At 34.5% G+C, this 13,337-nt stretch overlaps 1 protein-coding gene across 11 annotated transcripts in view; it reads left to right on the top strand.

Annotated features, from left to right (window-relative positions):
• Nucleotides 1-13,337, top strand: part of CPLANE1 (ciliogenesis and planar polarity effector complex subunit 1) — a 232,391-nt gene that overhangs the window by 157,581 nt on the left and 61,473 nt on the right. For 8 of the 11 annotated variants that reach the window (XM_077116986.1, XM_077116987.1, XM_077116988.1 and 5 more), the window contains 8 exons: nt 720-774; nt 3,757-3,861; nt 6,010-6,081; nt 6,973-7,094; nt 7,404-7,590; nt 9,527-9,562; nt 11,934-12,166; nt 12,421-12,508. In XM_077116986.1, the coding sequence (XP_076973101.1) occupies nt 720-774; nt 3,757-3,861; nt 6,010-6,081; nt 6,973-7,094; nt 7,404-7,590; nt 9,527-9,562; nt 11,934-12,166; nt 12,421-12,508 (898 nt within the window). Of the gene's footprint in view, nt 1-719; nt 775-3,756; nt 3,862-6,009; nt 6,082-6,972; nt 7,095-7,403; nt 7,591-9,526; nt 9,563-11,933; nt 12,167-12,420; nt 12,616-13,337 lie in introns of all 11 variants that reach the window. The other 3 variants (XM_077116983.1, XM_077116985.1, XR_013157933.1) reach the window with 2 other exon arrangements.

Genomic DNA, 13,337 nt, shown 5'->3' with positions numbered 1-13,337 from the left:
CCCTGCTGCTTGTGAGAATATTTCTTATAACATCTTGAAGCCTATGATATGTTATTTGGATTCTCCAGTTAAAGTTTGATCTATCCATCTGAGCTGTCTCTAGGATTTCCCAAAGTAAATTTTGTTTGCAATAAACCTATATTTTAATTTAGATATTTTCAAATATTCCTTTTAAATTTGGTGACCATCATTCTAGCTGTTTTTACAGCAACAGATTAAATAAACAGAAAGTAATTTTGTTTAGATGGACTCTTTTTTTTTTTTTTTGCATGGGCACACACCGGTAATCAAACCCAGGTCTCCAGCATAGCAGGTGAGAACTCTACCTGTTGAGCCACCGTGGCCCACCCTGGATAGACTTTTAAAATGCATAATATTTTACTTTGTCCTCAAGACCATGTCTGTAGGCACTTTGTAAGTATGTTTGTTGAATCAATTAAAGAGTTTGATATGATGGGAGTACTAATTGAGTATCAAAGCTATTCTTCATGAGAGAACACATAGTAATTTAGTAACTACATTAAACTGGTAGTGCTCTTTTTTATTATTTGACTTATGAATTTAGTAAACTCTTTTGTTGAATTACTTGGGATAAATAAATAAATAAGTTTAAGTCTTAATTCTAGAATTATAGAAATTGAACTTATGCCTAAGAATATTTTTTCCAAAAAAAGTGTCTTTGAGTTAATCTTAGATTGATTATTTGGGGATTCATTTAGGATCGACCGGAACATCGTGATTCCCAGCCTTTGGATGGCTTTGATATTCCTTTTGGTATGTATATGTTTGATTCATGTAATGTCTAAGTTCAGCATTTATGATATTTTCTAGAGATGTATACAATAGAAAAATGAGACAATTCTTTTCTTGTTATCTTTGGCAAGATGGTATGTGTGTGTTTTGTTAGGTTATCCAGTAGATCAGTGGTTGGCAAACCCAGCCAGATTGTACCCATACCTGTTTTGTAAATCACATTTTACTGAAATATAGCCATACCATTTGTTTATGCATGGTCCATGGCTGCTTTCTCATGCAGCAGAACTGAGTAGTTGCTGCAGAAACCATATGGCCCAGAAAACCTAAAATATTTATATCTGGCCTTTTACAGAAAAAGTTTGCCAACCCTTGCAGAAAAGCATTGCAATCAATTATAATCTCAAGATATTGATATGTATGGTCTAAAAGGAAATTATGGAAGCACACGCTTGGGGTCAAATTCATCATAGAAATTACATGCACATTAAAAATAGAGGAATCAAGAATTCATTGGTGGTTCAGTGATAGAATCCTTGCCTCCCATGCGGGAGACCTGGGTCTGATTCCCAGGCCATGTACCAAAAAATAAAATAGAGGAATCAGTTCAAAAAAATAACTTGTTTACAGTTAGAAAATTATTTCTTTCTTGAGTTGTTGAGTTTATTTATTACCCCTTGAATATATGCATTCCTCAAGTCTTTCCCCTGAGAAATTGCCACACATCACATATATGCACACACATACACACTCTCTTGTAGTTGTAGAACCATTCACTCTCATGATGTCAGCTCTTAGATTGTTTTGATGACACTCAAATATGCATGTACTGTCCTGTGTTCTATCATCTTTTTGCTCTACTTTCACTGTAAATTCAACATGTCTAAATTTTAAATTGGCATTTTCCTGTTATCATTATTCTCCTAATTGGCCAAATTTTTACTTCGAAAGTCATCTTTGTTTTGCCCCTGAATTCCATTTTCCTTTTCTTTCACTTAGTCTTTGACCTGATCCTCCCTTCCTTTCTCACTGCCAGTGCCCTACATCAGGCCTCTGCATGCCTAATCCAACCAGATATCTCTGCTTAGCTTCAGTCTCTCAATCTCTTAACCCAACTTGCATTTTTTCTTTCCTACCTGATTGTCTTAAAACCACTTTTTCTTTCTGTTTTTTTTTTGTTGTATGCTGTATGGTGGGGGTCACATTTTCTTCTTTTTCCATGTGATTATCCTGCTATTGTAGCACCATTTGTTGAATTTTTTGTTGTTGTTGCGAGGGGAAGTGCATGGGCTGGGAATCAAACCCATGCCTCCTGCTTGGCAGGCGAGAATTCTCTCACTGAACTACCCACTTTTTCATTTTTAATAACATTTCTGCTCTTTGTAAAGATAATACATATTTATTGGAAAAAATTTAGAAAGTTCAAATATGAAAAAAGAAGAAAACTGAAATCTCCTATACTACTACAGTCTAGAGATAACCACTGCTAATATTCCTGCAGGCTTTATTTTATGAATATCCCTGTGTGTGAGTATAATGCGTGTGTGTTTGTGTGTATATGCAAATACATATACAGATATAACTATGTTGGGATATTCGTAAAATAAAAAGGATAACTCCTATACTTTGTTTATAACTTACTTATATTTACATACCAGTATTAAAGTAGGTATCTTCCCATATTACCAAGTAGTCTTCTATAGTGTAATTTTTAATGGTTGCTTAGTATTTCAATGGATGTGCCCTAATCACTACTCTCTTATTTTACTTACTCTTCCTGGTGGTCTCTCAGGAAAATTCACATATAAATCCAAGCTCCCATAATAGGCTTTGGGCTTTTGATTCTGCTTCCTACTAAACTTATCCACTTAGGTAGAAATTACCTCAAGCACAACACGTTCAGTGTGAACTCATGATTTCCCCCACACCCATATCCATAAAAAACTGGTTTGTCCTCCTATGTTCTCTGTCTTCAGTCTAACCAATCTAACCCCAAAATAGGAGTTATTTTGAATTGTGCCCTTCCCCTCTCATCTAGTCAATAAATAACCACTTTGTTTTTGACAATTTTATTATGGACAATCAGCTGCAACAAGGAGGAGAGACATAGGAGATAACTGAAAGAAGGTTTGTTATACTCACAGATCCTAGAGATAGTCACAGCCCAACTCATCACTCATCAGGCCACATGAAGGAATATGCCAGTAGCATGAGGCTCAGCCAGGCCTCATGTGAACCTGGGGACTATGCCTTTTATAGCATTATAGGGTTGGGGCTTGAGGGGTTGATCAGTCAAGTATATGATTGGGGAGCATTTATTTGAATTTGGTGTCCCATGAAATTGTACAGGGTTCTAGGCTAGTGGGGCATAGTGTCTTGGGGTGCTTTATCTGATGGAACAGCTTGTGGATTCACTGTCCAGAAAGGACATGAGTACCCCATGGGTGTATGCAGAAGAGATCTGGGATGAATACAGGACATCATTGACCAAGCTAGGGGTATTTAGTGTTCTTTCTCTTATTACACACTTATTGTCTGTTTTATGACTTTTCGTAATTTTAGAATTTACCCTCTGTCTTCTATCCTTCACCCTTGTTAGATCCTAATTTGAACTGGTAAAGCAACCCCATATAACCGATTGTCTTATTTCAATTTTATCCATTTAACTATCTTATCCATACACTGATTGTGGTGATTTTTAGAACATCATTCTAACCATATATATATACTTCCCTGCTTGACAATTTCTAATAGATAGTCATCAGCCAGAACGACATCTAGGTTTCTAGGCTGGGCATAAAGTCCTCCACAATTCTGATTTTGATTCTGCTGAACTACCTTTGAAATTCAATGTGAACACTACCTCCTTCAAGAAAGTCCATATTGATAATACCCTAATACCCTATACTTCACCTCTCTGGAGTTAGATACTCTGGTTTTTGGGTTCCAGTATTATGTTGGCTTCTCGATGATCACTTACAATGTTTTGATATTATGTTTAAGAAATACTACAAGATGACGTTACTTCTTCAGCTGGATTGCATTTCATGGCCTCTGTAAGAAAGAAAGCTGTAGAAAGTCAGGATGCAAGTACAAATACAGACCCAGGTAAAAATGCTGTTTTTCTTTAAAATGATACTTAAGATATTTAGACTTTTTTTAATAAGTCAGTGATTTAAAGGGAATTTTAGCTTTTCCGATATTAGTCACTCATCCTATGTTCATATCCTCAATCCTGGTATATACTTTTGAAACTTTACATTTAAAATTAAACCATGACTTTAATTAATAGTACAAATGTAAACAGTGTACTGTCATGAGTTGTAACAGATGTTCCGCACCAAGACAAGGTGTTGGTTGTGGGCTGGTGTAGAGGAATACTATATTTTATGTATGATTGTTCTGTAAACCCATGACTTCTCTAATAAAGAAAAAATTGAAAAATTTAAATTTTATGAGAAGTAAAACATGATAATTTTTGTTCAGAAATGCCCTGGAATACATCTAAGCCAAATAGAAATACATTTTCAATTTGAATTCTCTGTGCCGTTGTCATGTTCTCTTGAATTGACAGCCCAGGTTGAGAGGCCTGGGGCTGTGGCTAATGAAGTTGAGTTAGGAAGAGGACTAGGTTTGGTTTAGTGTGGGAAGGGTGCATGTAAATGTGTTCAAGAGTAGAAGAGATAAATCTTGGAGAATTTATTTAGAATCTTGTCTCCTAAACCTCCTCATTAATGTAATTCATCATTATGAACATTAAGCAGCATCTCAAATAGTCCTTTCCCCATCATGCTTTAATAGCACTTTTTTATGGCATGGAGTAAAAAGTCTCTCTTAAATGTAAGAAAACACCTTATATGTGCTTTTTGAAACCTCTCTAATTTTATCTTAAATAGGATTTATTGATATGATATTTAAAGTGGTATAGCTTTTTTCTTTCTTTGCTTTGTGTATATGTTATATTATACAATAAAAAAAATATAAAAAATTGTATAGGATCATCATAGAGCATTTGGATAATATAGCAAAATATGAAGACGATGAAAATTAACCATATACACACAACTTAGAAATAACACTTCAATTTTTCTGTCTTCTTTTTGCTTTTTGCATAGTTAAATACAATACATAGCACAGCTGTCCCTCACTACCTCAACATACAGTCCATGTATTACTGCTAACTTCCCTAGCTTTTTCCTGAAAGTTTAACCCTTCATGAGTCCCAATCTCTGTTTTTTTTTCTCAAATTAGATTGTATCATTAACATATTATTTCATTATTACTTACATTATGGTATAAGTTTGCTATAGTGTTGAAAATATTTCAGATCTGATAAATTCAGTATTGTCACTTATTTCTCACAAACCAATGAGGTAAGTGAATGTTACTTAAGAAGTGATGTTAAAATACCCTGTGTTATTTTGTAATCCTTGGTACATTGCTATTTAGGTGTTCAAGAGTAGTTTAATGATATTTAGGAAAATCAGATGGGCTAGAATACCTTTTATTTCCACTAAAAATAGTGAAGTCTCTTGGTGTCTGAAAATTCACTAACATATTTTCAAGAATGTTTAGATTTCAATTATGAGGATACCTGCAGTGCATATGCTTTGCTCTTCACTTTTGTGTCTATTCATGCTAAACATTTGCCTGTGCCATCAAAACGTAATTTGTAAGCATATTCCTTCTTCCAGCCATGCAATAAAATATTTAATCCCTTATTGCTGAACATAGTAGATAGGTTCTCATTTTTCCTGTAATACTTCAATGAGTATCTTCTTGCATAAGAGACATTACTTATCCTCAGTATGTTCAACTAACTTTTTTATCTTTGCCAATCTGATAGAATAAATAAAGGCATCTCATTGTATTTTCATTAGCATTTCTTCTTCAGTGAGTTTGTGCATGTATAAGATTATTTTGGTTTAATTGACGAATGTGCATTTGAGAAACATTGTTAAATGGTCTTCATCTGAGCAAGGCCTTCAGAAGGCCTCTAGATGTCCTTTGGTTTTGCTCTTTGTAGTAAAAAGGCATTCTCTTTTCAGGGAGTCTGTTATTCATCCAAGAATCATAAAAGTAATAATAAAATATGAAATTATCATAGTATTTAAAAATTAAGTTGTTAAGCTGTTCTACTTTTCTACAACCTTTTATGCAAATATCTTATTATCTGCATCAATTTTTTTCTTGTATGTGTAAAATTCTTTTCATTTTTCTCTTTCTCCTTTTGCCTTACTTCTAATTTACTACAAGATAAGGAAGCTGCTTCTCAAGAAGTTGTATTTGACTGTGGTAAAAATCAAGAAATTATTTCTTCTACATCAGGTATGAGTTTTTTCTTTTCTGAGAACCACATGACTTATTAAAGATTATGTCTGCATATGCCAAAACCCCCCATAAAAACAGTTAAACCATTTAGCTGGTTTAATCGAGACAGATGATGATTTAATTATTTTCACTTTTTTAATTAACATATGATTTAAATTCAGGCTTGTACCAAATCTCCAGTACTCAACATGACAATGAGTTATATTTTACTTGTGAAATTGAAAGTATTAAAAATAAAATGCTAAAAAATAAAATTAGAATCCTAGGACTAAAGACTAAAGGCTGTCTACTGACCTCCTATAACAGGCTTCTTTATTTTACTTTTGAATAAGAAGGAAATGACTTCTATAAAATTTAGATTTTTAAACCATTTTAAGTGGTAGAAGTTGGCCATGGACTTTGTGAATATGTAAAAACCACTGAATTGGACCCTTTTAAGGAGTGTAGATTATATTTCAATAAAACTTAATTAAAAATGTATAAAACAAATATAAGTGTTGAAAGTGAAGCAGTTTAGTTATGGGTTAACTTCCAAATATTTGGCTTTATTAAGGTTCTCCTAAATAAAGTAAGCAACATGAATTAATATGTTTTAAACAGAAACAGGAAGTTACAGCATTATACTATAATTTAGATAATTTATTGTTCTTGTGACTCATTAATATGGGAAAAGCAGATCTTATTCAGTCTGCATTCAGTTTTTAATTACTCTAGAATAGAGTGCCCTTAGAATAGAATGGTTTTCTTTCATTTATTTATACCCATAAAACTTCTGCTTAGATTTTCAACAAATACATTTTGTTGGTAATTTGTCCTCATAAAGTTTATAACTTAGGGCTGTTTACAGACAAGTTTTGTATCTTTGATTTTTCTTTTCTCAACTTTCAGAACATGAACCTATGAATGCTTCTCAGCTGTTGGCTTCAGATGTATATCTAAACCTCAGTTTTCCCACTGAAATATCAGAGAAATTTTTTACCTCTTCTCCATCTCATATTTTACCAAATTTGGTTTGTATTTTATTTAGAAGTTTTAATAATGCATTTATGATAAAATTTTTATGGTCATCCAGATTTTACACAATTTTATAGATGAAATGAGGCTAAGTAAGACTCTAATGTATAGCTTGGTTAGAAAGGTAAAAAAATTAAAGTATTATACTCCAAAATTTCATAAATTAAGATTGTATAACACATAGTTCCTGTAGCTTTCTCTAAGTTTAGCATATAGAAGCTCTTCTTGCCTTGTTATTGATAAGAATTAACCTTTTAGTATTCGTTAAAGAATGTAACCCTCTTTGATTTTATCTTTTGGCTAAGGTTGGACATACTTACATAAATGTGACTGACATTGAAGCTCTACAGCAAATACCTGTCAGAGAAGAGTCATCAGATAATATTACCAAGAAGCAAAGTGACCATCTAAAAGTCCCATCTTCTACAGAATTACATTATATGGCAGGTTCAATTACTAATGCCATTTCCCCATCTAATTTTAAGAGTCAAGGTAATAATTTTTTCCTAATTCTTAAGTATATTAATACATTTAGAAAAATTCTTTAATATAGCATTTTTATCCCTAATCGTATGTCTTAGCTGTCCTCCTACAGCCCCCCTGTTTTTATATATTTACCTATTAAAATGTTCTGTTAATTTCCTGATTACTTTGTTTAGATATTTACAATCAATCTCTATATTCCTTTCATATTCTTGGTAAATCTTCCAATTTTGCTGTGGACTTATTTTTTAAACCTGCAAAAGTGTCTCCATCCTGTTTGGATAGAAAAAGCTGGAAAGCAGGTATTATAGAAGTGAAAGATCTTGGTATCACCTCACCTACACCATCAGGAATACATCAGGACAAAGGTCATTGTCCAAGATGTATAGCAACCCCACTCTCCTTAATTATGAATTACTGTTATATTAGAAGTAAGCAGTAAAACTGGATAGTTAAAAAACAAAACTAAAAATTGATAGTTGCAAGAGAAACCATAAAAAGGCTTTTTCCTTGTTAAGGAGAGTAGAGGCAGGTAGGTAAATGAGATAAAATCACTGTGTCCAAAACTAGGACCCATGCTTACTTTGTAAGGAGATTACAGATCTGTTTTTGCAAATGTCTTTTCTCAGGTAATGGAGGCTAAAAATAAATATCCTATGGTAGTTCATGAGTTTTTTAATTTTCAAGAGAAATTCTCATATAAATGGGACATTCTGGAGGAGCACATAAAAAATGCAGACATATTTAGTAATAAAGTTCATAACAGTACTTTGTTACTACAATATTAAGTTTTATAGTCATAAATCAGGCAGTCTTATTGTAAAATATTTGCAAGATTTACAAGATTATTTATTCAACACCTTATTATATCCTGTCGATGATTAGATTAATCCATTATGCAAGTAGACTTACTGCGACAGAGACCTAATGTTTATTCTGGTTTCCATAGTTATTGCAAAAAGTGGGCTCCAGCCATATTATTGTCAGATGCTTGGGTATTGAGTACATTAGTACCTGTTCACTGTATGTTGATAATGGGCACGCAGGAGATATGAAGTACAAGGAAGGGGTGGGTGAGAGGGAGGGTCCACCATAGGGTACCTGAGGACATGTATTGCAGCTGTGTATACAAGTAAATGTTTACATTTCGGATTTTGAAACCTTTGCCCTCTCTGTCCTATCATAGGGCTGCTAGGGTTCAGGGTAATAGAGGGTGGGTATATGAACCTGACAGTTTTTCAGCTGGGGAGGTTTGTGGGGAAATAAAAAGAAGCATTTGCATCAAAATAGAATTGACCTGAGTTTAAATCCCAGCTCTGTAACATAGTTGCTTTGATAATTTTTGCAAGTAAATGAACTTTATCTGATCCTCACTTATGTCTTCTGTGGAGTTCAGGATAGTGGTGAGGGTTGCATCTAACCAAGTGTCTTTGGCTACTTAGGTACCTTGTTGGTTTCCCTTCATTTTTCACACCAATCTACTTCTGAAATTCTGGCAGACTGGAACCGGGCTATCTCCCTGAGACACCTGAGTATTTTAAATCAGCATTTCACATGCCTATAGCTACAGGCTAATTTCTGCAATCAGTAAGATCAGGTTTATAATAAAAATTTGGGGGGATCCTTCTCTGAAGAGACTGCCTAGTTGAGAAAATATGTCAGTGGACTGTTCTACTCTTATGAAAGAAGAGAACTTAAAAGTGCCAATTTAAAAGGAAAAGTTTCATATTTTTGAAATGAATTTCTGTCATGATATTTTCTTAATGTACTTTAAAAACTCAAAATACAGTCAAGTATTAGCCTTAAGTGAGATCTGTATGTAGGACAAGACTGAGAGGAAGGAGGGACTGGGTCTTAAATATTTAAAACAAAAAAAAATGAGCAGGAAAAATTACTGTTTTAGTTGGACCTCACTATTTTTTTTCTCTCTTTTTTACATGGGCAGGCACCGGGAATCAAACTCTGGTCTCTGGCATGGCAGGTGAGAACTCTGCCTGCTGAGCCACCGTGGCCCACCCAGACTTCACTCTTTTGAATGAAAGTAGTTTCCTATTCTAGAAACCATCTCCCAGTAGGAAGACCATCAGTAATACCAAGCACAGCTTCCCTGGGCCTACAAAAAGCACCTCAGGGTGAATGGAACTCAGTATTTAGCCCTCCTAGGTGATTTTTCTCTGTTAGTAAGTGTGACTGGGGCAGATTCTCTAAGAAAGGGGAGTTAGTTTTTTTATGTGTCTTGGCTGTTCTGGAGTTTGACCTTATCTATCTCATTTGCTATATTTTCTGCTTGAAATTTATGTGTACCAAATTCTCCTTCTTTCATGAGAATAATTAAAGGAGACTTTTTAGGCTGCTAAGAAGCAAGCAGAATAGATAGTAAAGTACTGTGTGGTTCAGGCTAAAAATGGTAGGTAGGGCCAAATACAGATAGGGACAGATTATATAGCTGCCATTTCTAACATTGAAAATTGCTATTGTCTTCTCGTAGAAAAGTTTACCTCATCTCAAATTGGGGCTGAGCTATAATATGCACTACTTACATTTGATTAACTGTTCACCATTTTCAAAGCACTTTGTCATATAATTTGATCTTCATAAAACCTCTATTAGCTAAGTAGGGCAGGTACAATAATTTGCATTTGACTGGCTCTTCATACAGTGAACACTAAATTAGGGACCAGATACTGGACTGAAGAAGAGATTGATACCAGGTTCTGCTTATGACATGCTTATGGGGGATGGGAAGGAGGAAAACAGAGGTGATTGTGATACTGCATGGTGAGTGCTTTGATAGCAGTATGGATGAGATTATTGGGTTCTGCAGGGAGACTGTCTAATCCGTCTCAGGCAGTACTGGGGCCCTTTAGGGGAGGAATAACTAAATAGAATCTTAAAGGAAAGTAAGATTTAGCCAGAGAAAGGGCATTCAGACTGAGAGACTATATTGTATAAAGATTAAGAACTTTGATGGAACCTGCTAAATTTGTGAAAATTGAATTTCATTATGCTTGGAACCCATGGGTTTTTTGTTTTGTTTCGTTTTTTAAGAAATAGCTGGAGATGAAACTGTAAAGGTAGGGAGAACAAAGATTATATACATCATTGTCATAATGAGGTGTTGGATTTTTAAATGAAGGCACTGGAGAAACCCTAAAGGATTTCAGAGATGAAAGGAACAAGATCAGATTTGTGTTTTTAGAAGATCTCTTTAAAGGTCTGTGTGGAAAATGTACTAGATAGAAGTGAAATTAATTTGAGGTAAAGATACCATTGACTTCTATCCATTGTGAAGTTTTTAGCTAAGTAGTTGTAGTAGAAATGAAGGAGATATTTAGGAGGTAGCACCATCAATATTTTGCTTCACTTTGAATATGAAGGAAAGAGAGGAACCTTGGGAAACTGGGAAAATGATAGTACTGTTCATTCAGATGGGGAATAAGGAAGAGGGAGCAAGTTGGAGGAGGCAGAAGAGATGGGTCAGTTTGATAGGTTTATAGGCAAACTAAATGGGATGTTCAGGATACACAGATGGATATAAGGCACTGGAGCTCAAAAAAGAATGCTGTATAGATTTGGGAGTCATTTGTGAATCAGTGGCATAACCCAGGCAAAATAAGTAGAGTGAGACAAGGAGTGAGTGAGACTGGCATTCTGAGAAATACTGGTGGGTAAGAAGAGCGGATGGAGGAATAAGAGGCCAGGAAAACTAAGAAGGAGGCACCATACAAGAAGGAGGTGACCCAGAAGCCAAAAGGAGATGAGAATCAACTGAGTGAAGGAAAAGTTTTGGTAATGGATGGTGCTGAGGGTAGCACAACATTGGATTGCAGTTAACCTCACTGAATACATGTAAGTGATTAAAACAGGAGACTGAGATTAAGGGTAGGGAGAGTCACTGGCTTTGATGTTGGTGACAGAATTTGTCTTGGGATATTTAATGTTTACCTGAGATCCCATATAAAGGCAGTAATAGCCAGCAAAGTAATTGCTTTTACTGAGAGACATTGTTGGTTTTTAAGTAATTTTAAAACATAAAAATGTTAAGGTTGCTTTTTGATGAAGTATGTTTTTTGTAGTATGTGGGAAAACTGCCTTGTATTTGGAGCTATATGGCAATAACGTTGTTATGTACTCTTATCTTACAACAAAGACAATTCTCAGAAGTCAAGAGGCTAAAATGGAATTTCCAAGTTTATTAAATTAAAACCAATTTCTAAAAATTGGTTACCTTAAAATTGGTTACCTAGCTGCATGTTACCTTAAAATGAAATCATTAGAAAAATGAGTTCATCAGTCTCTATCTCTTTTTCAGTTATTACCATTCAAATTTTGCTATTTTTAATAACATTTAGATCTGCCAAAGCCAGAAGCCCGATTCAAAGAACAGAACTCAAAACCAGAATCTGCAGAAGATTATCTGTCGTGGAAACTACTGCAGGATGTCACTGCTGCATCTCCTGCACCAAGCCCTGGAGCTTGCCGACTAGAGCATCTTACCTCTAAGCTTCAGAAAATTGATGAACAGCTGTTAGCAATACAGAACATCGCTGAAAACATTGAGCAGGATTTCCCCAGGCATGAAATGGTAAGCCTGCATTGTCCTCATTTTCTAACCCTTTTAAAAGGTTAAATCAGTAAATACATACTAATAAGTAAAAATTTCTTCCCATTTTATTAATCCCTCATGTTTAGCTCACGTTGGATTTAATTCCATTCTTTCTTTAATTTGTTTAGTTATTATAAATGTTTAAAATTTACATAAAATTGTTCACAGTATTTTGAAAATATCAGAGTATAAAATTTATAAAAGTTGTTTTTTTGTGTGTGATTTTTCAACAGCTTAAACCATTGGATCACATTGAATTGTTTCCTGGCCCTGAATTTGATAAAACATTGGCTTCAAAAACCATTAGCATTTCTGAAGAAGGTTTGTGGGGGTCAATAAGGGAGCATATTGAAGCCTTGCTTTGATTGACCTGGAAGAATAAGCATCATCACCTTTTGGAGTATCAGAACTAGGAATAGCTTTCATATGTGAGCTGTAATCATTAGCCCCAACTTTTTAGATTAGGATTATTTTTGTGATAATCCATGTGGCTGGTTCCCATCTTAAGGCCATTTTTTTCCTGAGAAGCAAGCTCTGACTTTTATACTAGAATAGGACATTGTGGCCTGGATCTTAATTTCAATGGTCCTGAGCCACTGGTCATACTGCTAAGAATTTCACAAGCTTTGTGCTGAGGTTGCTGAGCAGATTCATGGTTATCAGATGGGCCAGAATATGCAATTCTGGTTAAATGGCCAGGCAGTATTAAAGTATTAAATTCTTCGTATCTTTTTGAAAATAGGATAGTTACGTTTTTAATTTCTATGGTTCCTACAGTTTATGTCTGCATTCTCTCACTCATTCAGTCTTGCCAGCAACTTAAATATTCTTTTTCAAAAAACTTGCTTTGCTAATGGGTGTTAGGGAGATGGGAAAGGAGATGGGAAGGTTTTAGTAATGGAAGGTGGTGATGGTTTTGCAACATCTCACTGAATAGTATGCTTGGGAATGTTTGAGATATATGTTCTCACAATTAAAAAAAAGAAAGAAGAAGTACCTAAAGAGGCAATGACAATTAAATGTAATACATGATCCTTGATGAAATCTAATAAGAGAGGAGAAAAGGCCGAAAAGGACATTATTAGGACATACAAAAAAATTGGAGTATAGATTGTAAACTTTATAGAACTAGATAACTGCACTTAAGGTG

The sequence above is a fragment of the Tamandua tetradactyla genome, chromosome 9, assembly GCF_023851605.1.
Source record: "Tamandua tetradactyla isolate mTamTet1 chromosome 9, mTamTet1.pri, whole genome shotgun sequence".
Lineage (NCBI taxonomy): Eukaryota > Metazoa > Chordata > Mammalia > Pilosa > Myrmecophagidae > Tamandua > Tamandua tetradactyla.
This window is presented reverse-complemented; position numbering and strand designations above follow the sequence as displayed.